The sequence below is a fragment of the Nicotiana tabacum genome, chromosome 20 (genome assembly GCF_000715075.1).
Source record: "Nicotiana tabacum cultivar K326 chromosome 20, ASM71507v2, whole genome shotgun sequence".
Lineage (NCBI taxonomy): Eukaryota > Viridiplantae > Streptophyta > Magnoliopsida > Solanales > Solanaceae > Nicotiana > Nicotiana tabacum.
This window is the reverse complement of record NC_134099.1, coordinates 32,488,716-32,516,399: the sequence shown is the minus strand read 5'-3', so window position 1 is coordinate 32,516,399 and position 27,684 is coordinate 32,488,716. Positions and strand designations below refer to the sequence as shown.

Sequence of the window (27,684 nt, the reverse complement as noted above, 5' to 3'; positions counted from 1 at the left end):
TGGGTTAGTAGGATATAGTGGCGTCGGATGTCCCTGAGACCATGACCGATGCATTTAAGCCATTTGTGCTTTTAATTTCCTCATCTCTTCTTTCATAGCACCCACATCTGTTACCTCAACCTCATTCGAAGGGTCTACGATGCTGATTTCCGAATCCTGCCCTGTCATTTTTACTTGATCTTTCGACCGGGTGTTGTATGGGTGAGTTGCCAGAATTGCCAATCAACTAACCACCTGCCTAGACTCACACATTTAGACAACCACTTTGTTAGCGATTAGTTCTTAACAGATTTAACAACCTACTTTGGCATGAATGCACTTATATAGCTATTCATTTCTATTATGTGTTTGCTCGATTGCATGCTTCATCCCGGCATTTCGTTCCTTGTTTCTTTTTACCTTCCTTTCGAATTTCTTCATCTTATCCCTCTCTTGTGCTTCTTCTCTCTATTTTTCCGTTCTTTTCTTTCTTTCTCTCTTTCTCAGTTTTCCTTCTATTTTCCTTTTCTTGATTACGGTCGAATCCTATGGAGATTGCCTACGTATCGTGACCCCGCACGAATCAGACCAAGCGTAGTTCGTGCAGATAAATGCAAAAATAAAGGGTGGAAGTAAGAATTCTCGAAATTTTCAATTTTCATTACTAAAACAAACTATTACAAACCCAACATTTCGGAACGAAGCTAACAGACACGATTTAAAAGCAAATACAGACTCTTAAAAACTGCAGACCTACTTAACCTGGACAGATAACAGACATATGAAAGACTGACTCAAAATGGTAGAGGATTACAGATACAGACTATGCATATTCTAGTGCTTCAAACTTAGGTGTCCGCGGGGCGTCGTTCGGCCTTGTCGCGGGCCTAGGATCCAAATCCCTTTCAAGCTGCTCTAACTCATTCATGGTTCGCTTCACATAGATCATCACTGCTGAGGCAAAAGTAGTATGGGTCATGTCTTCACAAACCCGGCATCTCCTAAAGATAGCATGAGCAATGGCCCTAATCCTGTCTTTTGTTTGCTTCTTTTCTATGAGCAAGCGTCTTATCTGATCGCTGCACGTCTTTAAAGCTCGAGAGTCTTGCAGGTGTTGGTCTTGCAACTGCTGTACTTCTAACTCCATTTGGGCCAACAAGTTGTAACAATGTCCACTTTCAATTTCAAAATTTCTAGCCTGCCTAACCGCTTTACCCTCAAGGGCGACCACTTTTCTCTTTAAATTGGCAACAATTTTCTCATGGTCCCTTTTCAACTGATTCAAGTATTGGCGATGCTCCTCTGTTCTTGTAGCCCACTGTGCTTTAAGTTCTTCCATGACATTCTCAGATTTTTCTAACTCGTCCCGCCATTCCTTGACTTCGTTTTCCAATCTTTTTACCAATTGTTCATCGGATCGGCTCCTCGGTTGCTTATCGATGGTTATCTTCAACTGTCGAATTTGGGTCCTAAGTGCTTCATTTTCTCGAGCCAGTCTACTCTTTTCCCCTTGATCCGCGGCAACCTGTACACTGTTCTCGAATTTCAGACTCTCAACTTGCTGCTTTAGTTTACCAATCTCAACTCGATAGCTTTCTTCCTTTGCTAACCAGTCCCACTGCTCTTGGGATGACTTGGAGAAATCTTCGAGGTGAGGTCTTTTAGCCGGTCTCCCACATGCCACGTCACCTTTGAACCACTCGTGATACCCTGGGGCAACTTCCCCTTTGACCCTATTTGAGACACAAGTGTTTGCCATCAAATGTTGACACTCGCTCCAAATTTGGCGAACTTCTTCCTTGGGGAATCGACCGTCAGGACTGATTTCGACCACTTGGGTACTAAAATCTTCATCTCTCGGTACTACTTGATATCTACCGAGTTGCCTCAGAACCCGATATGGCGCATAGGGCTGGATGCTTTTGAGTCCCATCAACAGAAAATGCGGGCGGGCTACTGGCATATATACGACCTCTTCGACAGGCAACCATCCAAGCACCCACTGTATCTGGCTGGCATTGAGGTTCCGAAATAGTAATGCCCAGGCCATGACTCCTTCAGGTAGACTGGCCCCTTTGATTCTTGTATAAAATTCACCTATACAAGTTTTCTCAACCGAACCATAACTCAATAACTGAGAGCGAGGGCACAAATGCTCAGTCATCCACATCTGTAACAACAAGTTACATCCCTCAAAAAATTTGCCCCCAGCTTTGCACGCAGTGAGAGCTCTGAAGATATCTGCCACGACCCCCGCTATTTTCAAATCAATATTACCATCTTTCCTTGGGAATATTACGAGGCCCAAAAAAGCTATCTTAAATGCCACTCGTCTGTGTTCCTCCATTTTTGTCGGCTATTTCTGCTGCACAGCTTAAATTCTGGATTATTTAACCCGCCCACATGGCATATCTATCATACATGAAGCGGAAACTGCAGAAACCTTTTGCAAAATCTGGGTGATGAACTGTTCGGGGTGTTTTCAAGGAATCCCAGAATCGGTGTATGGTAATGGCCCTAGGAGCAATCAAGTATTTGAATCTCAATGGAGCTTGATCACTTCCAATGTACCCCGCTATTTCTTCCAATGTTGGGGTGAGTTCAAAGTCTTAAAAATGAAATACATTATGTGCCGAATCCCAATGGGCAACCAATTCCCTGATAATATCCCCCCGAGGCTGAATGTTTAATAAATCCGTAAGGTCTTTCAAATATTTTCTCACTTCGTCGTGCCCCTCTTTGCCTAAATCATTCCACCATAATTGCAACTCAAAAGGGATTTTGGTCATTATTGAAAAGGGCCCATTCACCACCGTGCTCATCCTGCACATTTATTAAAGCGTTTTAAGCAAAAGAAAACTCTTGTTTGACACAAAAAGTAAGCTGTCTATATTTGCGACTCAAAATTACCTATTTATTGTCAAGCGAAGAACTTGACTTTCAAACATGGCCTTTCAGTGCTTTGGGAAAAGATTTTAAGGCTACTTATGACTAGACGGCTCTACTTAGCTTCTTTTTTTTCATAAAATAAAAAGACGAAAATACATGACCAAAGGTGGCTGTTTATGCAAAGTTAGCCTTTCGGTGCCCCGTTTGGGGAACATTTGGCTATTTTTGACAAAAACGGCATCACCTGGTTTATTTATGACACAAATTAAATTTTTGATACGTTCCGGTTATTTTTGCAAAAGGGAAAGTTGGACCCGATGAGGGTTGCCTACGTATCTCACGCCCTGTGAGAATCAAACCAGGCATAGTTCGGGCAAATTAACCGAACTATTTTAAACATGACTCTTTTCCATCTTTGTTTTTTTAGCATAAGCGAATAACAACTATTAAAACAAAATTTTTTTTTTCAACAACTAAAACAACCTATTTTCCAAAAAAAAGGACTCTTTTTTTTCATTTTCCTTCAACAAAATAATGAGACAACTTATGTTTTCCAAAACAAACGCTCTTTTTCTATAAATAATTCCCTTTTTTAAAAAAAAATTCGGCAGAGTTTCGCCAGTAATTGGTCATTGATTTCTTATCTCTAAAATAATCAATTAACTCCTTAACTGCTATTTTATTTCACTCTCTTTCCTCTTTTTTTTTTAAATTTTCCAACACCCGAGATTCAGAAACCGGTCAACATGCAGGTTCGAAACAAATATATGTACAGAGCAAGTAGGATGCATCAGGATGGTTCTTTCATTTCAGGTTGCTATCCCTAGACGGACCCAATCCCTGTGTTGAGTCCCCTAAGTCAAATGCAACATGATGCAAATAAGCGTTCCTACTAGGGATCCGGAATGAAGTCACGTTATTCTATGTTCAAAACCTGGGTCAGTGTTCTAGACTGTGTACCCGAGCGGACAACTCGAGTCGAGGAGGGGGCAACTTACCGGGAACCAAAAGGCCATCCGGCTTCGTAACTTGTCCTGCCTCTTTCTTACTTAAAGGTATGACACTAACAGAATAGGGAGTCTCAACCAGTAAGCACATCCCCGGAGGTGAAGAGAGAATGGTGTCGGCACAGTTTATATACAGTTCAGATAATATCAAAGCAGTAACATTTAGCACATTCAACACAAAACATGTAGGAAAATCAGATACAATTAAATACAACAATTTATCTAAGCTCGAATTTGAACCCTGAACCAGAGATTCTGGGTTCGAATCCCCAGCAGAGTCGCCAGAGCTGTCACACCTGCTTTTTCTACCTAATCCCTGTAAATGGCATAAAAGAGTTTTTCCAATTAAAGGACAATCGGAACGGGATTTAATTATTAATTATTCAGAGTCGCCACTTGGGATATTAATGGTGTCCCAAGTCACCGGTTGAATCCCGAACCGAGGAAATTTATTACTCCGTTAACAGTCCGCATACCAGAAATACGAGTAAGGAATTCTGTTAACCCGGGAGAAGGTGTTAGGAATTCCCGGGTTCCGTGGTTCTAGCACGGTCGCTTAACTGTTGTATTTGATTTTATCCGATTTTAATACATGTTAGCTTATGTGCCTTCTATTCGTAAACCGCTTTTATCATTATTTATTTTATAAGAATTGCGATGTCATGAAAACGCATTTTGAACCCCGTCGCAATCAATGCGCCCGTGGTTGTTGACACATTTCGACTTCATCCAGATTTGGATTTGGGTCGCATCAATGCGCACCCAAATTTAAGAAAGTAATTTAATTAAATCGTGCCTAAAGAAGCTAACGTAGTATTATTTTGGGGAAAAACCATGAAGTTTGCTAAATGGCCATTCCAAATTCTAATCATTTCGGTAATTATTTATTGAGGGCCCCACATTTATTTATTTGTGCGGTGAGGCTCGTCTCAATTTGTGAACCTCTTTTCTATCATTATTTATTTCTAAGAATTACGACGTCATGAAAATGCGTTTCGAACCACGTCACAATCAATGCACCCGTGATTGTCAACACATTTTGACTTTGTCGAGATTTGGATTTGGGTCGCATCAATGCGCACCCGAGTTTAAGAAGGTAATTTAATTAAAACTGCGCCTAAAGATTCTGACGTAATATTATTTTGGGGAAGGCCGTGAAGTTCGCTAAATGGCCCTCCCAAATTCTAATCATTCTTAATAATCAATTGTTGACAGCCTACGTATGTGATTTTATTCGGGAGAGGCTAGTAGCAATCCCGAAGTAACTATGATTTACTACTTATTTATGTGTCTTTAAAAGGCTAACGAATTCGGCATTTGGATTACATTGCAGTAAACTAAAAAAAACCAAATTTAAATAAAATGGGCCTGCCTCACGACGTTGATACAACCCAATTAGCCCAATAAATATGGGTACAATTCCAAGGTCACATTTGATATAATATCAACGAACTACTATAATGACAATACGTACCCTCATTTAGCTGATAGCCATGAATTCCGAAATCACTAAATCGATTTGTCCTACTAATTACTTATCAAGACCTGCTACTCTAATGAACCAAACCAATTATGAATGAATCATGTTTCATGATTTTAAACTAGTTTCGATACCAATCACCCAACAATAACTATGTTTTGCCTACCAAACGATTTCAGAAAACTTTAATCAAAAGCAGACCTTTTACCACACTATCACGACCAATGATAAAATTACTAGTAAACAGGCTGAGTGTCACCAGACTTACTCCTGAATTCACATATCATTTACATAGATCCAATTACTACTGATTGATATTAAATTCACACAAATTTTCAATTTAGACCACATATGCTCAATGCTATTTCAACTGTCCAATTCAAACAGTTCAACATTACGCAACTTTTAACATGTAATCAACCTCGCTGAACAAACTACAAACTACCAGTTATATAATAGGAAACTACACTATTCATATCAGTCAAGATACAAACTGCTCTCAGTTGAATAACAGGCCCCTTGAACATTTCATTTAAACTTCAACAAGCATACATCAGTGAGGTTCAGGGGAATATACCTGGAAATTGGAATGTAAATAGAGAAAAGGAGAGGAGTCAGCTACTTTGAACAGCAATATCAACAAACTCAGCAATATTACACCACAGAAATACAGACAGATTGCTTTGAAAACCAGAAATATGGGCAGACTCCACAAATCAACTCAAACACAACTTCAAATGCACTCTTAACCTTTTCAGCTGAACCTAAGCACCTCTATGATAATGCTAAAACCCAAAACCCAAAACTGAAATCCAAAACTAACAGTGAAAATGTGAAGTGGTTTCGGATTTCTCCATTTTTGATGTTTTTGTTTTCTGAATAATCTTGGAATTAAAATGCTAACTGAAATCAAAAGCAGGAATGAAAGCTCAAATTGAAACTTAGGGCTGAAGGCAGAAGAAGAGAGAGGAACCCCCTTTCCCAAGGCATTTTATGCCCTTTTATAGGCAAACCCAAAGAGAATAGATCAGATCCTGATTTTCCAATCAGTCCCTCCCTATTTTCAGTTTGGTCCCTCTATTCTTAACTTGCTAAACAAGTAAATACCTTACAGTTAGTAAAATCTACACTTGTACCCCATTCTAGAAGGCCCTAGGGTATTCCTCTACCCATACAATACCTATACTGCCCTTCCATATCCTGATATTACTATTCTTATCAAAACTACCCTTTTTCATACCCAGATTACCCCTAAAAGCCCCTCAAAGTTACTGAACCTACCCTCATCCTTAACAGTTATAACCAATACCCTAAACCAATCTAAAACTAACTGGAATGATTAACTAGCACTCAGAAAACAATTAATCACCTAACCAAAACCAAATGTTTAATTATATTAATTCAATCAAACTAAATGATATCAAACTAAACTTAAACTAACATGAACAGCATTAAATGAACTAAAGCTAATTCTTAATCCGTAAACTCATACTCATTCAAACAAATATCAATTCAGAACTAATTAACAATTGGCAGGACTTAAACTAATACGAATAAATCTAAAAAATTAACAGCAAAAATTAACGAAACAACAACTGTAAATAACACTTCAAACATGCAAGTAAAAAGGAAGCAGTAAAACTCACAGAGGCACAAGGGACTCCGGCCAGTCAGAAACGTCTGAATCCTTTCAGATTTTTGACGCGTAACATCCCTAACCATGTGTTCTTACAGGAGAACACATGGTTAAGGATACTACGGTTCGAAATCAAAAGGATTTGGTTTTAGGGTTTGACCAGAAATTCTTAGATCTAAGATTCAGGCCGTTTCATAGTGATTTGAAAGAAAATAACCATGGATTAGTGTTGAGGAAGGGCCGGGGGTTGTGTGGTGTGATTTTGGACTGATTTGGATGAACTCGTCACTTGGCCGGAAATCTTCAAACTAAGATTCGACGAGTTTCGGCCTTGTTCGAGGTGAACCAGTGGGTGCAATGGAAAGAGGAGAGTGAGGGGGATCTGTGGTGTTAATCTCGGAGTGAACGGCGTAGGTTGTGTTCACCGCCGGCGAGGGATTTAGGGGCGGCGCGTATTAGGGTTTGAGGGGAAGGGTGGGGTGAGAAAGACGAGGCAAATGGGGGTAGGAGGGGAAGTTTCGGACACTTATATACAGGTAACCTAGTTAGATCCGCACCGTTGGATTGATGAGATCCAACGGTCATGGTTAGATGATGGAGAAACGACGTCGTTTGGACTTACTGGGAGGAGGACCGGGTTGGGGACTTGGGCTGGGCTGATTTTCTGTGTGATTGGGCGGGTAGGCAGATAATGCTGGTTTGGGCTGGGGTTGGGATTGATTTTGGCCCAAATTTTGTGTCCTTTATTAAGACCAAATTTCTACTCTTATTTTCTTTTTTTTTTTACTTTCCTTTCTTAATTTTACAATTTTTATAATTTTTCTAATTTTTATAGAGATGTAAAACTAACATGAAATCTTAGTTATTCCAAAACGAAGACTAATTAATTCTTTAAAATTGTTTGAAAACTATTTCATGACGAAATCCCAATAGAAATCATTAAAATGCAAAAATGAACTAATTTTGTGATTTTCATGTTTTGTTCTAAACAACTTAAACTTTAGTTGATAAAAAAACATAAAACTAAAACCTAAATGCAAAAAATGCATATTTTTGTATTTCATAAAAATTAACATGCACAAATAGAATGCAACAATTATCAGAAAATGACACCAAAATGCACAAAAATTGTAAAGAATAAAGAAAAATTATTTTGTTTGGTATTTTGGGAATAATCATATTTAGGGCAAAAATCACGTGCTCACATTGCCTATTTTGAAATCAGGAGCCCGCCTGGAGAGCAGGGAGTACATTTCAGTTTAGCAATCAGGAGCCCGCCTGGAGAGCAGGGAATACAGTTCAAATTGAAGTCAGGAGCCCGCCTGGAGAGCAGGGAATACTTTCGAGCTAAAGTCAGGAGCCCGCCTACAGAGCAGGGAATACTTTCAAGTTTAGCAGTCAGGAGCCCGCCTGAAGAACAAAGGGATTACAATTCAAGTTTTGGTTTTCCAAAATTCTTTGATATTCGGCAATGTGATTCATTTTACACTTATACATGGGCCCACTTACCCAAACTAGGGCAGAAATTTTTCTTTGTTTTTGTCTATTTTGCTGAAGTTAGGAGTCCGCCTGGATAGCATGGGAATACATTCACGTTTTGAGGTCAGGAGACCGCATGGATAGCATGGGAATACATACACGTTTTGAAGTCAGTAGCCCGCCTGGATAGCATGGGAATACATTCAAGTTCAGCGATCAAGAGCCCGCCTGGAGAGCATGGGGATACATATCAAGTTCAACAGTCAGGCACCAACTTGAAGAAGGGGAAAACATCTCAGCTACAATTCAAGGTAGTAACAAACGAATATCACCGAGAGAATAGAGGACAACAAGGCAACAAGAAACACAAGAGCAAGTTTGAAGATCTAGATAGGATTTTGTAAAACATAGATCATAGTCTAGTCTAGCTTCTTTTATTTTTGACATGGTGTAATAAGGGGATTCAGTAAGCAGTAGTAGCAACAGCAACAGTGAAAGCCCAGCTTCATGGTAGTCCCAGCTACCAAACATTCCTAAACTACACTGCCCTGATTCCTTTTTAGCCAAGGATATGTAGGCAACCTCGGAAGTAGGGTGCGGTCAAATCTTTCAAAAATGCTTCCCACAGAGTATTAAAACGGGCAAAAATCGCTCTTATCCGCTCACTTTATCTTTGCACGAAAACTCTTCGTGTTTCCGGGTAAAGAGGGGCAGCTGTGAGCATGTGATTTTTGCCCTATATGAATTACTCCCATAAATTCAAAACAAAATAATTTCTTTCAGTGTTCGCAATATTGTGGATTTTCGTGACATGTTCTGTTATTTGCATTTTGTGTGTGCATTTTAGTTAATGAAAAATACAAAAATATGTTGCATTTGCATTTAGAGTTTAACTTTGCATTTTCTTAAAAATTAATTAGTAATTTAATTTTTTTATAAAAATGGAAAAATAAAAAAAAAGTAACTTATTTTGCATTTTTAATTGTTAGCTTCAAATTTTGGTAGTCTTTCTTTTAATTTGGTATCTAATTATTTGTGGTAATATTTATTTAAAGTTAATTAATTTATTTTCCTTTGTAGGATAATGTGACGACCCAAAGGGTCATCACTGTAATTCTTCCTAGTTCCGTGCTTCCGAGGCCCTGAAAACCTCGCTTTTAGTTGCCTCGATTTGTCTGTACAGTTCGGTCACATAGCCGGGAAGTTTTATGTTAGAATATGCGAATTTTGTGGAAAACAATTTGATGAATTTTGATATTAATATGCATAATATTGACTTCGGTCGACATTTTGGGTAAATGGACCCGGACCTGTAATTCGATGGTCCTGGAGGGTCCGTAGGAAAATATGGGACTTGGGCGTGTGCCCGGAATTAAATTCCGAGGTCCCAAGCCCGAGAAATGAATTTTTGTGTGAAATTGTTTTCTGAAATTAATTAAGGAAAATGAAGAAGAAAATTGATCAGAAAACTGTGGTAACGGGCTCGTATTTTGGATCCGACGCCCGGTACGAGTCTTAAATATGTTTTAAGCACTATCTCTGAATTTTGGCTAAAAACGGATGTCATATGACGTGTTTCGGACTTAAGATGGGGAAATTGAGTTTTATGAAAGTTGAAGGAAAATCAGGTGTTTTAAGGCTTGATCCTATGTATATGATATTATTTTGGCGATTTGATCGCACGAGTAAGTCCATAAGATGTTTTTAAGGTTGTGTGCATGTTTGGTTTGGAGCCCCGAGGGCTCGGGTGAATTTTAAGGTGGACCGGGAGGTCTTAAACTTAAAAAAAATGCAGGTTAGATGTTGCAGGCGCAGCGCGGCCGCGGCCATTTCCTTGCGGTCCGCGCTGGCAGCCACGCGGCCGCGACACTTCTCTGTGCGGTCCGCGTGGTGGGGTTCAGAGGGGGGTGGCCAGGCCGACCAGCGCGGCCGCGCACCAAATCAGTGCGGTCTGCGCTGGGTGGGTTCAGAGAGAGACCATTTCTTCCCTCCCTCGGCGTGGTCGTGGTACATTTCCACGTGGTACATTGGTAAGTGATTTCTAACTTAATTTCTTTATTCCTTAACGTCTTTTAACATAATTTCAACTTCAAATCAAAGATTTTCATGGGTGAAATTGGGTATTTTGGGTAGAACCTAGGTTTTCTACAAATTAAGGAGTTGGACCTCAATTTGGGGTCCATTTCAAAACAAAACATATATTTGGATTCATGGGAGAATGGGTAACCGGGTTTTGGTCCGAACCTCGAGTCTCGACCACGTGGGTCCGGGGGTATTTTTGACCTTTTTGGGAAAAACCTTGTAAAATCTATTTTCATGCATTGGGAATGATTCATTTAGTAATTATTAATGTGATTAAGTAACTTATGACTAGATTCGAGCGGATTGGTAGTGGAAGCAAGAGGTAAAGCTATTCTAGAAGCGTGAGTTGAGTTTGGAGCATTCGAGGTAAGTGTTTGTTCTAACTTAGGCTTGAGGGTATAGGATTAGATTGTTATTTGCTACTTGCTAATGTGGAGTACGGTGTATAGGCATGGTGACGGTTATCTATGCACCAGCTTCTATCATGACCGTGAGTCTTAATTGCTCTTAATTCAATTAATGTGACACAATCTCCTTGTTTACTTGATGAGTTTCGTATAAAGTGAACGATTGAGGTAGAATTGTGATTGATGTACTTATGGAGCGTTAGCTCCAACATGAATGTGTTAGTTGAGGAAGAAGTGATTTGAAAAGGAGAATGTGTTGTGAGTACTCCCTTGCCGGGATGTGTAGACTGATATATACTCTCCCTTGTCGGGATATTTTGGGTTGTTAGCTGTACCCTTGTCGGGTTAAAGGTATTGAGTTGTTATCCTCCCCTGAAGGGGTCTACTATATGAAGTCAGATATTATATACTATATTATGGGATCGTGTGGCACGCCGTCCACTTGGTTATTGGCCTCCGTTGCCGGTGACACATTGTGCACTGTGATAAAGATGAATTGGGATCGTGTGGCGCGCCGTCCACTTATATATGATATTATGGGATCGTGTGGCACGCCGTCCAATTATATATGATATTATGGGATCGTGTGGCACGCCGTCCACTTATATATGATATTATGGGATCGTGTGGCACGCCGTCCACTTATATATGATATTATGGGATCGTGTGGCACGCCGTCCACTTATATATGATATTATGGGATCGTGTGGCACGCCGTCCACTTATATATGATATTATGGGATCGTGTGGCACGCCGTCCACTTATATATGATATTATGGGATCGTGTGGCACGCCGTCCACTTATATATGATATTATGGGATCGTGTGGCACGCCGTCCACTTATATATGATATTATGGGATCGTGTGGCACGCCGTCCACTTATATATGATATTATGGGATCGTGTGGCACGCCGTCCACTTATATATGATATTATGGGATCGTGTGGCACATGGGGTCGGTTATGCTGATGCTGCACTCTGTGCATTTTTGTTCACAGATCAAGGAGCAGCTTTCGGACCGCAGCAGTAGGACTTTTTGGGAGCTATCTTCAGTCCAGGGACTCTCGAGGTAGCCTAGTTGGCGTTCGCAGGCCGAAGTCCCTTTCCATGTTTTTCGTTTGTTTATCTTGTATCAGACAAACATGATGTATTTTCCTTTCAGACATTGTTTGTAGCATTCTATAGTAGTCCGTGAGCTAGTGACACCAAACTCTAGGTAGCATTTTGGTTCAAACTTCCGTACTTTTGGTTTTCAGTTGTTTTAAATTTAAAGTCTGCCGCTTAGAATTTGTCTTGCTTATTATATTGTTGAAAGAAAGCAGGAAAGGTGTTTTAAACATTTGGCTTGCCTAGCTCCGATAGAAGGCGCCATCACGACACCCGATGGTGGGAAATCCGGGTCGTGACAGAGTTGGTATCATAGCACTAGGTTACTTAGGTCTCACAACTCACGGACAAGCTCAGAAGAGTCTGAGGGATCGGTACGGAGACGTCTGTATTTATCCCGTAGAGGCTACTGAGTTAGAAAAACTTCACCTTGTTCATTCCTGTCGTGCTATTCTGTTTCTCAAGTACTGATTGTCTTTCCACTCTGTTCTTTTACAAATGGCAAGGATACGTGCTTCCTCTTCTACCGCGCAGCAGCCCGAGCCCCCAACAGCAGCTCCTATTAGGGGCAGTGGGCGAGGCCGAGGCCGGGGCAGAGCTCAGCCCCGAGCGGCAGTCCTAGAGGTGGAGCCTCATGTTGACTACGACGAAGGGGTTCCAGCTCCAGCTATTCCAGTGGGCCCAGCTTAGGTCCTAGAGGGTTTCATAGCCACTCCAGTGCTTCAAGACGCTTTGGTCCGACTGGTAGGCTTTATGGAGGGCATTTCTAGAGCGGGTTTGCTTCCCGTAGCTCCAGCCACATCTCAGGCTGGGGGAGGAGTTTAGACTCCCGATACTCATACTCCAGAGCCGGTAGCTCCTCAGGCTCAGGTTCCAGCAGTTTAGCCAGCTGTGGCAGCCCAGCCAGGTATTGCGGCTCAGTCCAGTGATGGTGCAGCTATGTCCGCGGATGCTTTGTGGAGGCTTGATCGTTTCACCAAGCTCTTCACTACTACATATAGTGGCACTCCCTCAGAGGATGCTCAGGATTTCATATTCAGCTGTCATGAGGTTCTACGGACTATGGGCATTGTAGAGACCAATGGGGTCGACTTCGCCACTTTTCGCCTGGCAGGATCCGCCAAGACTTGGTGGAGGGATTTCTGTTTAGCCAGGCCAGCAGGGTCGCCATCATTGACCTGGGATCAGTTTTCAGAGTTATTTCTGGGGAAGTTTCTTCCAGTTACTCAGCGAGATGCTCTTCGCAGGCAGTTTGAGCATCTCCAGCAGGGTCCTATGACGGTTACCCAGTATGAGACCCGGTTCATTGATCTCGCTCGTCATGCCATTGTGATACTCCCCACTGAGAGAGAAAGGGTGTGGAGGTTTGTCGATGGGTTGGTTCAGCCGATTCGTGTTCAGATGGCCATGAGTGCCGGTAGTGAGATTTCATTTCAGGAGGCGGCAGATGGTGCCCGCCGGATAGAGATGGCACTTTCTCAGGGAGGTGGTCATGGGTCTGATAAGAGGCCCAGTTATTCTGGTAGATTCAGTGGTACCTCGTCTGGAGGTAGGGATTCTTATGGTAGAGGCCATCCTTCGAGGCCCTTTCAGTCAGCTCTCCAGGCTTCTCATGGTACACCAGGTGGTCGTGGTTCTCAGCCGCAGTATTCTGACCAGCAGCTCTTCAGTTCACTATCAACACCTATCAGTGCACCACCACTTCGTTATTCTCAGCAGCCGAGGGCTTGTTATACTTGCGGCGATGTGAGTCACATTACCAGATATTGCCCTCGAGCTTCCAGTAGCTCGTAGCAGCAGGGTTCTCGCCTGATGATACAGGCACCAGTTGCCTCACAGCCTGCTCAGCCAGCTAGAGGCGGGGGTAGAGGACATAGGGCTGGAGGTAGAGGCCTTAGAGGTGGAGCTCAGACCGCTAGAAGTAGGGGTCAGCCAGCAGCAGATCGTCCCAGGGATATGATTCAGGAAGGTGGGGCCCAGCCCCATTGTTATGCCTTGCCAGCCAGGCCAGAGGCTGAATCATCAGATACTGTAATTACAGGTACTATTCTGGTCTGTGATAGGGATGCTTCTGTTCTATTTGATCACGGATCTACGCATTCATATGTGTCATCCTATTTTGCACCCTATTTGGTTATGCCTAGTGAGGCCTTGAGTATTCTTGTATATGTGTCTACGCCAGTGGGGGATTCTATAGTGGTGGACCGGGTTCATCGTTCCTGTGTTGTGGTATTCAAGGGTCTTGAGACCCGTGTTGACTTGTTGCTTTTGAATATGGTGGATTTCGACGTCATATTAGGGATGGATTGGTTGTCCCCGTATCATGCGATCTTGGATTGCCATGCCAAGACCGTGACCTTGGCGTTGCCAGATTTGCCTCGACTTGAGTGGAGGGGGACTCCTGGTTATTCTACTTGCAGCGTTATTTCTTATGTGAAGGCTCGACGCATGGTCGAGAAGGGGTGCCTAACTTATCTGGCCTATGTTCGCGACTCCAGCGCTGAGGTCCCGTCTATTGATTCTGTTCCTATTGTTCGGAAGTTTCCCGAGGTCTTCCCTTCGGAACTGCCGGGCATGCCGCCCGACAAGGATATTGATTTTTGTATTGATCTGGCTCCAGGCACTCAGCCCATTTCCATTCCGACGTATCGTATCGCGCAGCCAGAATTGAAAGAGTTAAAGGATCAACTTCAGGATTTACTCAAGAAGGGTTTCATTAGACCCAGTGTTTCGCCTTGGGGCGCACCGGTTCTATTTGTGAAGAAAAAGGATGGTTCGATGAGGATATGCATTGATTACAAGCAATTGAACAAGGTGATGATTAAGAACAAGTACCCACTACCGAGGATCGACGACTTATTCGACTAGCTTCAGGGTGCGAGGGTGTTTTCAAAGATAGATTTGAGATCTGGATACCACCAGCTTAGGATTAGGGCGTCTGATGTCCCTAAGACAGCATTTCGCACTTGGTATGCGCACTATGAATTTTTGGTCATGTCATTCGGATTGACTAATGCCCCAATAGCGTTCATGGAGTTGATGATCCAAGTGTTCAGACCTTATTTGGACTTGTTCGTGATAGTTTTCATTGACGATATTCTTATATACTCCCGTAGTCACGAGGAGCATGAGCAGCAACTCAGAGCGGTTCTTCAGACCCTGAAGGATAGTCAGTTGTATGCTAAGTTCTCGAAGTGCAAGTTTTGGTTGAGTTCGGTTGCCTTCCTGGGTCATATCGTATCAACAGCAGGTATTCAGGTAGACCCGAAGAAGATAGAGGCACTCAAGAACTGGCCTTGTCCATCTTCAGCTACGGAGATTCAGAGTTTCCTAGGGTTAGCAGGTTACTACCGTCAGTTCGTGGAGGGGTTTTCATCCATTGCCGCCCTTATGACCAGATTGACCCAGAAGGGTGCCAAGTTTAGGTGGTCGGACGAGTGTGAGGCGAGCTTTCAGAAGCTCAAGACGGCTCTGACTACGAATCGGTATTGGTTTTGCCCACAGGTTCAGGGCCATATACGGTCTATTGTGATACGTCCCGTATTGGGCTTGGTGTAGTGTTGATAAAGGAAGGCAAAGGCATTGCCTATGCTTTGAGGCAGTTGAAGATCTACGAGAAGAATTATCCGGTTCATGATCTCGAGTTGGCAGCCATTGTTCATGCCTTGAAGATCTGGAGGCATTACTTATATGGCGTGACGTGTAAGGTTTACACTGATCACAAGAGTCTTCAGTATTTGTTCAAGCAGAAAGAGTTGAATCTGAGGCAGAGGAGGTGGTTAGAGTTGCTGAAGGATTATGATGTTACTATCTTATATCACCCGGGAAAGGCCAATGTGGTGGCCGATGCATTGAGCAAGAAGTCTGCCAGCATGGGTAGTCTTGCATATATTCCAATCAGCCAGAGATCGCTTGCTTTGGACGTTCAGGCTTTGGCCAATCAATTTGTGAGGTTGGGCATTTCTGAGCCTAGACGAGTATTAGCTTGCACGGTCGCTCGTTCTTCGTTATTGGAGCGTATCCGTGATTGGTAGTTCGATGATCCCCATTTGTGTGTCTTGAGGGACACGGTGCAGTGTGGAGGTGCCAAGAAAGTGACCTTAGATGAGGATGGTGTATTGAGATTGCAGGGGCGAGTTTGTGTGCCCAATGTTGATGGGATTCGAGAGTTGATCTTAGCGGAGGCCTATAGTTCTCGGTATTCTATTCACCGGGCGCCACGAAGATTTATCAGGATTTGAGGCAGCACTATTGGTGGCATAGAATGAAGAAAGACATTGTTGCATATATGGCTCATTGTTTGAACTGTCAGCAGGTTAAGTACGAGCATCAGAGGCCCGGTGGTTTATTTAAGAGGATTGAGCTTCCCGAGTGGAAGTGGGAGAGGATTACAATGGATTTTGTTACTGGACTTCCGATGACTTGGAAGAAGTTTGATGCGGTTTGGGTTATTGTTGATAGGCTGACCAAGTCAGCGCATTTTGTTCCTGTTGCAGCCACCTATTCGTCTGAAAGGTTAGTCGAGATTTATATCAGGGAGATTGTTCGCCTTCACGGGGTGCCGCTATCTATCATTTCGGATCGGGGTACGCAGTTTTCCTCGCATTTCTAGAGAGCGGTTCAGCGAGAGTTGGGCACCCAGGTTGAGTTGAGTACAACATTTCATCCCCAGACGGACGGTCAGTCCGAGAGGACTATTCAGATCATTGAGGACATGCTCCGAGCCTGTGTCTTTTAGTTTTTTCCTTTAGCGGAGTGCGCCTACAACAACAGCTACCAGTCCAGCATTCAGATGGCTCCGTACGAGGCGTTGTATGGTAGGCGATGTCGGTCTCCAGTTGGATGGTTTGAGCCGGGAGAGGCTCGATTATTGGGTACAGATCTGGTTCAGGAGGCCTTGGACAAGGTCAGGATTATTCAGGATAGACTTCATACAGCTCAGTCCAGATAGAAAAGTTATGCAGACCGCAAGGTCAGAGATGTTGCCTTCATGATTGGTGAGCGGGTATTGCTCCGTGTATCGCCTATGAAGGGCGTGATGAGATTTGGGAAGAAGAGAAAGCTCAGCCCTAGGTTCATCGGTCCATTTGAGATTCTTCATCGTGTGGGAGAGGTGGCTTATAGACTTGCCTTGCCACCTAGCTTGTCAGCTGTGCATCCCGTGTTTCATGTATCAATGCTCCGGAAATATCGCGGAGATCCATCGCACGTGTTAGATTTCAGCACCGTCCAATTGGACAAAGATCTATCATATGAAGAGGAGCCGGTGGCTATTCTAGACCGGCAGGTTCGACAGTTGAGGTCGAAGAGTTTTCCTTCGGTGCGTGTTCAGTGGAGAGGTCAGCCTCCTGAGGCATCGACCTGGGAGTCCGAGTCTGATATGCGGAGCCGTTATCCTCATTTATTTCCCGACTCAGGTACTTCTTTCTTTTGTCCGTTCGAGGACGAACGGTTGTTTTAGATGTGGAGAATGTGACGACCCAAAGGGTCATCACCATAATTCTTCCAAGTTCCGTGCTTTCGAGGCCGTGAAAACCTCGCTTTTAGTTGCCTCGATTTGTGCGCGCAGTTCGGGCACGTAGCCGGGAAGATTTTATGTTAGAATATGCAAATTTATTGGAAAAACATTTGATGAATTTTGATATTAATATGCATAATATTGACTTCGGTCGACATTTTGGGTAAACGGACTCGGACCTGTGATTCGACGGTCCCGGAGGGTCCGTAGGAAAATATGGGACTTGGGCATGTGCCCGAAATTAAATTCCGAGGTCCCAAGCCCGAGAAATGAATTTTTGTGTGAAATTGTTTTCTGAAATTAATTAAGGAAAATGAAGAAGAAAATTGATCAGAAAACTATGGTATCGGGCTCGTATTTGGGTTCCGACGCCCGATACGAGTCTTAAATATGTTTTAAGCACTATCTGTGAAGTTTGGCTAAAAACGGATGTCATATGACGTGTTTCGTACTTAAGATGGGGAAATTGAGTTTTATGAAAGTTGAAGGAAAATCAGGTGTTTTGAGGCTTGATCCTATGTATATGATGTTATTTGGGCGATTTGATCGCACGAGTAAGTCTGTAAGATGTTTTTAAGGTTGTGTGCATGTTTGGTTTGGAGCCCCGAGGGCTGGGTGAGTTTTGAGTGCGGCCCGGGAGGTCTTAAACTTAAAAAAAAAATAAGGTCAGATGTTGCAGGCCTTGTGCGGCCGCGGCCATTTCCGCGCGGTCCGCGCTGGCAGCCAAGCGGCCGCGTCATTTCTCTGTGCGGTCCACGTGGTGGGGTTCAGAGGGGGTGGTCAGGCCGACCAGCGCGGCCGCGCACCAAATCAGTGCGGTCCGCGCTGGGTGGGTTCAGAGAGAGCCCACTTCTTCCCTCCCTCGGCGCGGCCGCAGTACATTTTCGCGCGGTCCACGCTGGTGGCCACGCGGCAGCGGTGCATTTCTTCGCGGTCCGCGCCAGCCCCCAGCATATGTATAAATTCGGGATTTTCAGTCATTTTTCCACTTTTCAAAAACCCAAAACCTAAGAGGCGATTTTCCAAACAACTTTTCTTCTCCAAAACGATTGGTAAGTGATTTCTAACTTAATTTCTTTATTCCCTAACGTCTTTTAACATAATTTCAACTTCAAATCAAAGATTTTCATGGGTGAAATTGGGTATTTTTGGTAGAACCTAGGTTTTCTACAAATTAAGGAGTTGGACCTCAATTTGGGGTCCGATTTCAAAACAAAACATATATTTGGATTTGTGGGAGAATGGGTAACCGGGTTTTGGTCCGAACCTCGAGTCTCGACCACGTGGGTCCGGGGCTTTTTTTTGACCTTTTTGGGAAAAACTTTGTAAAATCTATTTTCATGCATTGGGAATGATTCATTTAGTAATTATTAATGTGATTAAGTAACTTATGACTAGATTCGAGCGGATTGGTGGTAGAATCAAGAGGTAAAGCTATTCTAGAATCGTGAGTTGAGTTTTGAGCATTCGAGGTAAGTGTTTGTTCTAACTTTGGCTTGAGGGAATAGGATTAGGATGTTATTTGCTACTTGCTAATGTGGAGTACGGTGTGTAGGCCTGGTGACGGTTATCTATGCACCGGAGTCTAGCATGACCGTGAGTCTTAATTGCTTTTAATTCGATTAATGTGACACAATCTCCTTGTTTACTTGATGAGTTTCGTATAATGTGAACGATTGAGGTAGAATTGTGATTGGTGTACTTTTGGAGCATTAGCTCGAACATGAATGTGTTAGTTGAGGAGGAAGTGATTTAAAAAGGAGAATGTGTTGTGAGTACTCCCTTGTCGGGATGTGTAGACTGATATATACTCTCCCTTGTCGGGATATTTTGGGCTGTTAGTTGTACCCTTGTCGGGTTAAAGGTATTGGTTTGTTATCCTCCCTGAAGGGGTCTACTATATGAAGTCAGATATTATATACTATATTATGGGATCGTGTGGCACGCCGTCCACTTGGTTATTGGCCTCCGTTGCCGGTGACATATTGTGCACTGTGATAAAGATGAATTGGGATCGTGTGGCACGCCGTCCACTTATATATGATATTATGGGATCGTGTGGCACGCCGTCCACTTATATATGATATTATGGGATCGTGTGGCACGCCGTCCACTTATGTATGATATTTTGGGATCGTGTGGCATGTCGTCCACTTGTATATGATATTATGGGATCGCGTGGGACGCCGTCCACTTATATATGATATTATGGGAGTGTGGCACGCCGTCCACTTATGTATGATATTATGGGATCGTGTGGCACGCCATCCACTTATATATGATATTATGGGATCGCGTAGCACGCCGTCCACTATATATCTAAATATACATATATCTTATGGAAACCGGAGTTTCTTCTATTTATTTTCGATATTTCATTTTTATCTGTTACTCCCCGATAGCATGTCCCCTCCCAGCTTTTCTTTGTATTATCTTGTTATTGTTTTTTTGCACTTGTTATATATATCTGTATAGGTTAATTGTGGTAGGTCCTGTCTAGCCTCGTCACTACTTCACCGGGGTTAGTCCAGACACTTACCAGCACATGGGGCCGGTTGTGCTGATGCTGCACTCTGTGCATTTTTGTGCACAGATCAGGGAGCAGCTTTTGGACCGCAGCAGTAGGACTTTTTGGGAGCTATCTTCAGTCTAGGGACTCTCGAGGTACCCTAGCTGGCGTTCGCAGGCCGAAGTCCCTTTCCATGTTTTTCGTTTGTTTATCTTGTATCAGACAAACATGATGTATTTTCCTTTCAGACATTGTTTGTAGCATTCTATAGTAGTCCGTGAGCTAGTGACACCAAACTCTGGGTAGCATTTTTGTTCAAACTTCCGTACTTTAGGTTTTCAGTTGTTTGAAATTTAAAGTCTGCCGCTTAGATTTTGTCTCGCTTATTATATTGTTGAAAGAAAGCAGGAAAGACGTTTTAAACATTTGGCATGCCTAGCTCCGATAGTAGGCGCCATCACGACACCCGATGGTGGGAAATCTGGGTCGTGATAGATAATTTGATTAGGGATTAATTTAGGTTTTATTTTTAATTTCAACTTATTTTTTAAGATATCAAAAGAAAAATTGAAAAAAAAGAAGAAAAGAAGAAAAACAAAAAATGAGATCAGATTTTTGGGCAAAATTTGATTTTCTAGCCCAAAATACCGGTTTAACCCAGGCCCAGACCAGCCAAAACCCGGTCAGTCCCACTCAAAACCCAAATGACGTCGTTTTGCTGGGTTGATCTGAGCCGTTGAATTGATCTGATCAGACGGATCGGAACTGGGGAGGTAAGGATACTTATATGTCCAAACGCTACCCTACCCTCCTCATTTCATCTCGTTCAAACCCCCCTCCTGAAACTCTCATCAAGAACCCTAGCCCACCGCCCCCTTTCCCTACTACTTCGAGCCCCGTGGCCCACCACAAACCGCCTCCAAATCCTCACCCCACACTCCTTATACTCCTTCAAACCCTAAGCCATGGTCAATTTCCCCAGAATGCCCACCATTTCCCTTTAATTTTAGATCTAAAAAGGAACCCTAAATCCTTTCCCGCCTTTGCCTCATCATGCAAGGGTCTGGATGCATTTTCTTTCCAAGCTTTGAAGAGATTTTGCCTGAAACAAGTGTTAGACGATTGTTCTCACAAGAACAAGCCGATTAACACTCGTTTCGGTCCGAATCAAAACTGCCGGATAATTTGTTTAAGCTCATTTTCCGTCTGATATCCTAGGTATTTCCATTCCTTTCTTTTTATTTTCATCTTTGTTGTATCCCGGTCCTCGCCTTCTTCTGATCCTTTCCTTCTCATTTATGTTTCTGTTATTAATTTGTTTTGTTGAATGATTAGGTTGGATTCGCGATTAGTTTATAAGTTTTAATTTATTTTCTTTGGTAAATGACTGTTAATTTTCTTTTTTTATTTATTTTTGTTTCATTTAAAAGATTCCATGTTACTAAAAATTCAGAGTTAGATGATTTTTTTGTTTGTCTGATTTTTCACTAGGGAATCCATTTGGTTAAGTTTTGAATTTGGGCTTGATGAGTGTTGAAGCCCAAAGAGGGGGTCGGTCCGGGTTTGCAAACCCAGGTTTTTGGGTTGGTTGTTGGGCCAATCTGATCCATTTGGTTTCTGAAGTAAAAACAGAAGTTTTCAGGGGTAGTTTAGGAAATAGGGCATAAGGAATCTTTAGTGTAACTGATTTGGAAGTTTCTAGTGAGGGATTCTCTGTGAATTTAACACTTTTAACAATATAACTTGAGTAACAAGCCAATAAGTGAGGGACTTTTAAGCTAAAAGAAGATTTAAATAGGGACTAAAAAGGTAAAAACAAATCTGCAAGGCTGCCCTAGTAACTTTCCTATAAAGGCACCATTTCTTGCCTTTAATGTCAGACCCAAGAGTTAAGAAATCCCTAAAATCCTGAACTCTGAAAATCTGAACAACTAAAATAGGGAAGAAATCCATAGAAGGACTGTGCTATTGAAATCCTTCTTTGATTTTTTTAGTTTTCAATTGCTGAAAGTCGAATGAAACTGATGTGTTTGCTTGGTTTTAATTCTCTGAGCCATTCTGTTGGTTTTAAATTTCTGAAAAACTTCTGAAAGCTAAGAATCTGGTTAAAATGAATTGAGCTTGGGCTTGTAGAGGTTTGGTTTGAAGTTGTTGAGATCATAGTTCAGTCGAATTGGTTTTCTGGTTTGGCTAGTTTCTTCCTAGTTGTTGGGCTCTGCTGCTTTGCTGTTTGACTACTGACCTCTTCTTGTTTCTTTCATTTCATATTTCAGGTATATATTTCTAGACCCACCTTACACGAGGCCTGATATTGAAGTAAAATGAAATCTGGAGGTCCAAATATAGCTTCTACATGTTCAGACCCTTTAGTTTATTTTCAGTTTCTTTGAGTTAATTGATGCATTGTATGTTCGATATGAGAATCCATAGCCAGTTTGCATCTGTTTAGAATTAATAGGGCCTTGTAGTTAAATGTTGTTTGCCTTTGAAATTCCTGCTATTATAGCTGGACTTGAACTGTTGAGAAACGTGAACTTGATAAAGTATTGATCATTAGTTAAATTTTATAATTAAGCAGTGTTAGATCCTATATGCCCTTGCAGCTCATTTGAATGTTGAGGCCTAATGTATACCCAGGATTTCATGTTACTATTTGATAGGTTGAACTGTATGATATGAATATTAGTTGGATATTTTATTTTGAAAATCAACTGCTGGTTTGGAATTGTCTAAGAAATGATGGTAAGGAAAATAAGATTAAGTGAGAATAGCTATTAACATACTAATACTGAGTTTGGAAATCAGGTTAGCATGAACTTGAATAATTTGTTTAGGAATCATAACAACAGCCTAATTTGAATAACCATGCTCATTCGTCGTGATTTTGCAAAAGTCATTTGGAGTCTAACTTCTTTACTCGAATTGGGTGACGAGACTCTATCTAGACTCGATGCCGAGTCGTCCGAAAGAAACTTGGGCTCGCCCAGGCCCAAGTCTAAGGCCCTTTTACGAGCAGGCCTTGTACATGCATGAATCTCACATTTTTATTTTGTTTGTTTTATTCGAATCGGCTCTCAATTAATGGGTGCATTTGACCAAACCTCTTCATGTAGTCTAGAATAGGTTCAAACCTCTCAAGCTCGTCTAATTAAGTATCATTGTTTTTCTTTTAATAAATCAAGAAGCGTCGTGCCGAACAAAAGGACAATTGTGTGGCCTTCGCTTAATTATTCCTTTTAATATTTTTAGAATTCGAGGCGTGCCATTTAGCAAATTCCATGGACCTCACAAAGTTATTAACGCATGGTTGCATTAGGCGCGTCATCTAATAATATTACCTTCCTAAATTCGGGTGCACATTTATGTGGCCCAAATCCAAATCTCAACGATGTTAAAATATGTCAAAGACCACTGGTGCATTTAAGTGACGTGGTTTGAGATGTGTTTTAATAACGTTGCAATTTTCCCTAAAAAATGAATAAAAGCGGTTAAAGTTGAAAATGCACATAGGTTTGAACATGTATTAAAAATCAGATAATAGGCCAATTATTATAGTTGAGAGACCGTGCTAGAACCACGGAACTCGGGAATGCCTAACACCTTCTCCCGGGTTAACAAAATTCCTTACCCGGATTTCTGTGTTTGCGGACTGTAAAAAAAGGGTCAATCTCTCCTCAATTCGGGATTTAACCGGTGACTTGGGACACCATAAATTTCCCAAGTGGCGACTCTGAATCTTAAAGGGAAATAATCCCATTTCGATTGTCCTTTAATTGGAAAAACTCCTTTGTACTCCCTCTCTGGGGTATAGTGTAAAAAGGAGGTGTGACAATGCCAATCTACCCTTGGTGCTCCAGCCTGAAAGCATTGCTAAAGCTGTTAAATCACTAACTGTCCACAATAAGGCTGCACACATTTGGAATGTTTGCTTTGTCTCAGCATCATATGTTTGTTCCTTCAATTCTTCAATTAATGGTTGTAGATACACATCAATATCATTTCCTGGAGATGAAGGACCTGGAATGATCATTGATAACATGATATATTCTGGCTTCATGCACATCCATGGTGATAAATTATACTTCATTAACATGATAGGCCACGTGCTATGAGAAATGCTCATGGTTCGAAATGGGTTGAAATCATCATTTGAAAGACCCAACCTAACATTACGTGGATCTCTGAAGAAGTCAGGCTGTAGAGAATCAAAATCCTTCCAAGCTTCTCCATCAGCAGGATGCCTCATATTCCCATCATTGGGTCGTTCATTAGCATACCATCTCATTGCAATGGTTGTTTCAGGACACATGAATATTCTCTGAAGCCTAGGCTTTAATGGAAAGTACCTTAAAACCTTTACTAGGATTTTAAAGCTTGTATTAGTCAAGGAAGCAACAACAACATTCCATCGAGAATCCCCACAAACAAAGCAATTATCGGCATTTTCATTGTCTTTCCAAAATAACATGCAATCAATAGGGGATGCATGTATTTTTTCATAATGAAGACCCAAATCTTTTATCATGTTTCTAGCCTTGTTGAAAGATTCTGGCAACTGAACAAAGGGAAATGCCTCTTTTAACAACTCTAGCATATTTGAAAATGCCACATTACTCAATCCATGCAAGGAATTAAACACGTACAACCTAATAGTAAAACTCAATTTAGTGAAAGCTTCACACCCATGATATAATTCTTGTTTGCCTTCTTCTAATAATCTGAAAAATCTCTTAGCATCTTCAGATAGAGTCGCTCTCATCGGTTCTTCCTGCTCTGCCTCACCTTCTACATTTCTAAAGGTATCATGAAGTATTCTATCAATATCATCACGTATGTTAGAACCTTCATCATTATTGCTTTGGTGAGGTGCATTTCTAGAGGAAAACCCTTCCCCATGAAAAACCCATTTGGTGTAACCATCAACAAAACCATTAACAACCAAGTGATCCTCCACTACATTTCTATATTTCCAATAACGATTAATACACTTTTTGCAAGGGCATAATATTTCATTTCCCTGGGAAGCTCGTTCAAATGCCTTATCAAGAAAATTGTCACTCCATGGATATACTCATCCGTCCATCTTAGGAAATACATCCAACTTTTATCTCCATTATCTATTGAAATCCTATACGATAAACTTAAATCAACAAAATTAACCAAATAAACCTACATATAATAAGATATTGACCAATGATTTTAAAGGTGAAAACTCAGAAGGAGGAGCAACTAAAGAGAAGTGGGATATTTATTTTTAATTTTAACATAGGTAATAAATTTTAACATGGTGCATTTGTATATTTTTATGCATTTTCTGCATGCTGACATAATAAATATTTAGCTAGTTGGGTAACTCTAAGAAATAGGTTGACTTTTTTGTATTCTTGCAACAAAAAAGTTACAGAACAATATTAAATAATAATGCTTGCCTATTCTGTCATTTGTAGTACTTTAATTTAGAGTCCTACTCAACCCATGCATTAAGTTCTAAAAAAATTAGACTACATCAACATGTTGTAACTTAACTCAATGAATCATTAGTTAAACCCCAAGATAACACTATAAACTAATTCTGAGTAACATACATAACAAGATAAATAAGCGAAATACACAAATACACTACCAGCAAATCCAATTACCAAAAATTTAAATTAAGATAACTTACCAGCGACGAGTGTTCCCTAAGTTACCAGCAATGATTTCTCCTCGGCTACCAAAAATAAACTTTCTCTCAGCTAATAATGTCTATACCACCAAAAAAGGTTCTATAGTTCAACAAGGAGTAGCATGCAAAAAAAATAAAAATTGACATCAGAAAGGGATTACTTTGAGAGCATTCGAGCAAAGAAAACAAGAAATAATCTTGCCTTAGATATAAAAACAAACTAATTAGACTCAAAGGAGTTTAAACCACTACCGATCACAACTGAAATTCTGCAAAATAATGCGTAACTTACACTCAAATAGTGCATATTCTGACCCAAAACTTAACTCAAAACTGCAAATTTTATGTAGCTAACAGAGGAGCAAACAGACAGAATTCTGGTGCAAATAATCAGCAATTTCAAATTTGCATTTTTCATCACACTGTCCTCCCAATACCAAAAATATTGAATCAAGAATCAGTCGAACAATTGAATAGAGAATCCAAAATTCTAAATTTTTCGTTGTGCTCATAAATTGTACGATATAAACTAGAACTCACTGTCATATTGCTAAATCAACAGGCTTTGCCTCCTAATTTACATAATATCTTGGCAATATTCTATAAGACTTTATCAATTATTAGTCTAAAACATAGAGGCGGGGAGTAACTTTCATTTATATGTAAATAATTATTTAATAAACCATTAAGCTGGGACATCAATTCTAGAAGAAAAAAGGATAAATGTTCTAAAATAAAGCATACAAAGAAACATCCCTATATTGTTATTTAACAGAGAAGATGCCTATATTGTTATTCAAGATAACAAAGAGTCAAATACTTTAGCCATCAACACTAGTATATCTCAAGTGTAAAGACAGATGTCAAACTGACTAAAGTATTATAGAACGAGTTTATATAGATCTAAAACATGATATGTAATACCAAATTTATTTCGCTTGAACTAAAGAATAAGGCCAGATTTCTCGATTAAGAGCTAGAAAGTGCAAATAGAGCAAAAAAAATCTTATTACCTTGGTATTTTTAGGTCTCCGAATTGTTTCTCCTTAGTTTGTAAATGATTATGGGGAGAATTGAGGGTTTTTCAGGGCATCGGAGAGAGAGAGATATGGGGGTATCGGAGTTTTTAGCAGTGTATCAGTAAAAAAGAAGAAGGTTTTTAGAGAGAGAGAGAGAGATGGGGGCGAGTATCAGTGAAGAAGAAAAAGATGACTCGGTGTTTTTACTTTAGGGGTATCGGCTAGCATTGGGGGTATCGTAGTTAATGGGGAAAGTTCCAAAAAAGTTTGTTATTTAATATTTAGATTATTAAAAAATAAAATAAATAGGAGTTGTTTTGGCGGGTGTAATAAAATTCACGAGGGAAAATAAGGGGGGAAAATTTAATCGTTCCAATAGAAATTTTTACAACGAAAACGTTCCCATAGATAGTTTTATTGGGATGGTTCATATAACCGTTGTGCTTGATGCATCTATGGCAACTGTTGTTTTACAATTGCAACGGCTCTATAGTTAAAGTGTGCTAATATCACCTAAATGCTACTATAACGGTTGTAACCGTAACCATATAGGTTATATGGCAACGGTTGTTGAACCGCTGCTAAAATAACTGTTGCCATAAGCCCATTTTCTGGTAGTGAGAGAGAGAGAGAGAATACATATAAATTAAGAAGGAAAGAAATAGAATAAAATCAAGTTATTATTGGCTAAATGTCTCAGAATGTATCAAATATAATCAATAAACTCCACCCCCCTAAATAAAGATAAGCATTGACACTAATGCTTAACAAAATAAGAGTAAAAGAGGGGAAAGAGTGAAGAAAACTCCCTATGGCTCCTTAGACATCTCTATATTCTCATCATCCTCAACTTTGGGAGTGACTGGATTGGTGAACATCTAACGCACTGCCTCAGGAGTGTCAG

General features: G+C 41.1%; 1 protein-coding gene across 8 annotated transcripts; it reads right to left on the bottom strand.

Moving 5' to 3' along the window:
• Nucleotides 1-5,502: 5,502 nt before the first annotated feature.
• Nucleotides 5,503-26,997, bottom strand: LOC107823484 (uncharacterized). 8 transcript variants are annotated; one of them, XR_012704159.1, is made up of 5 exons: nt 26,775-26,997; nt 25,762-25,861; nt 8,501-8,769; nt 8,197-8,401; nt 5,504-5,932 (listed from the first exon to the last, which is right to left on the bottom strand). XR_012704159.1 is itself a non-coding variant. In XM_075241463.1 (3 exons), exon 3 carries the CDS (start codon nt 24,853-24,855, stop codon nt 23,866-23,868), a length of 990 nt encoding a protein of 329 aa, XP_075097564.1. In that variant the 5' UTR covers nt 24,856-25,224; nt 25,762-25,861; nt 26,775-26,997; the 3' UTR covers nt 23,590-23,865. The 8 variants fall into 8 exon arrangements, 3 of the variants coding, with proteins under 3 accessions (XP_075097564.1, XP_075097565.1, XP_075097566.1); XR_012704157.1 differs by having other exon boundaries at nt 5,508-5,932; nt 8,501-8,698; XR_012704160.1 differs by lacking the exon at nt 8,197-8,401 and having other exon boundaries at nt 5,503-5,932; nt 8,630-8,769.
• Between the last annotated feature and the right edge of the window lie 687 nt (nt 26,998-27,684).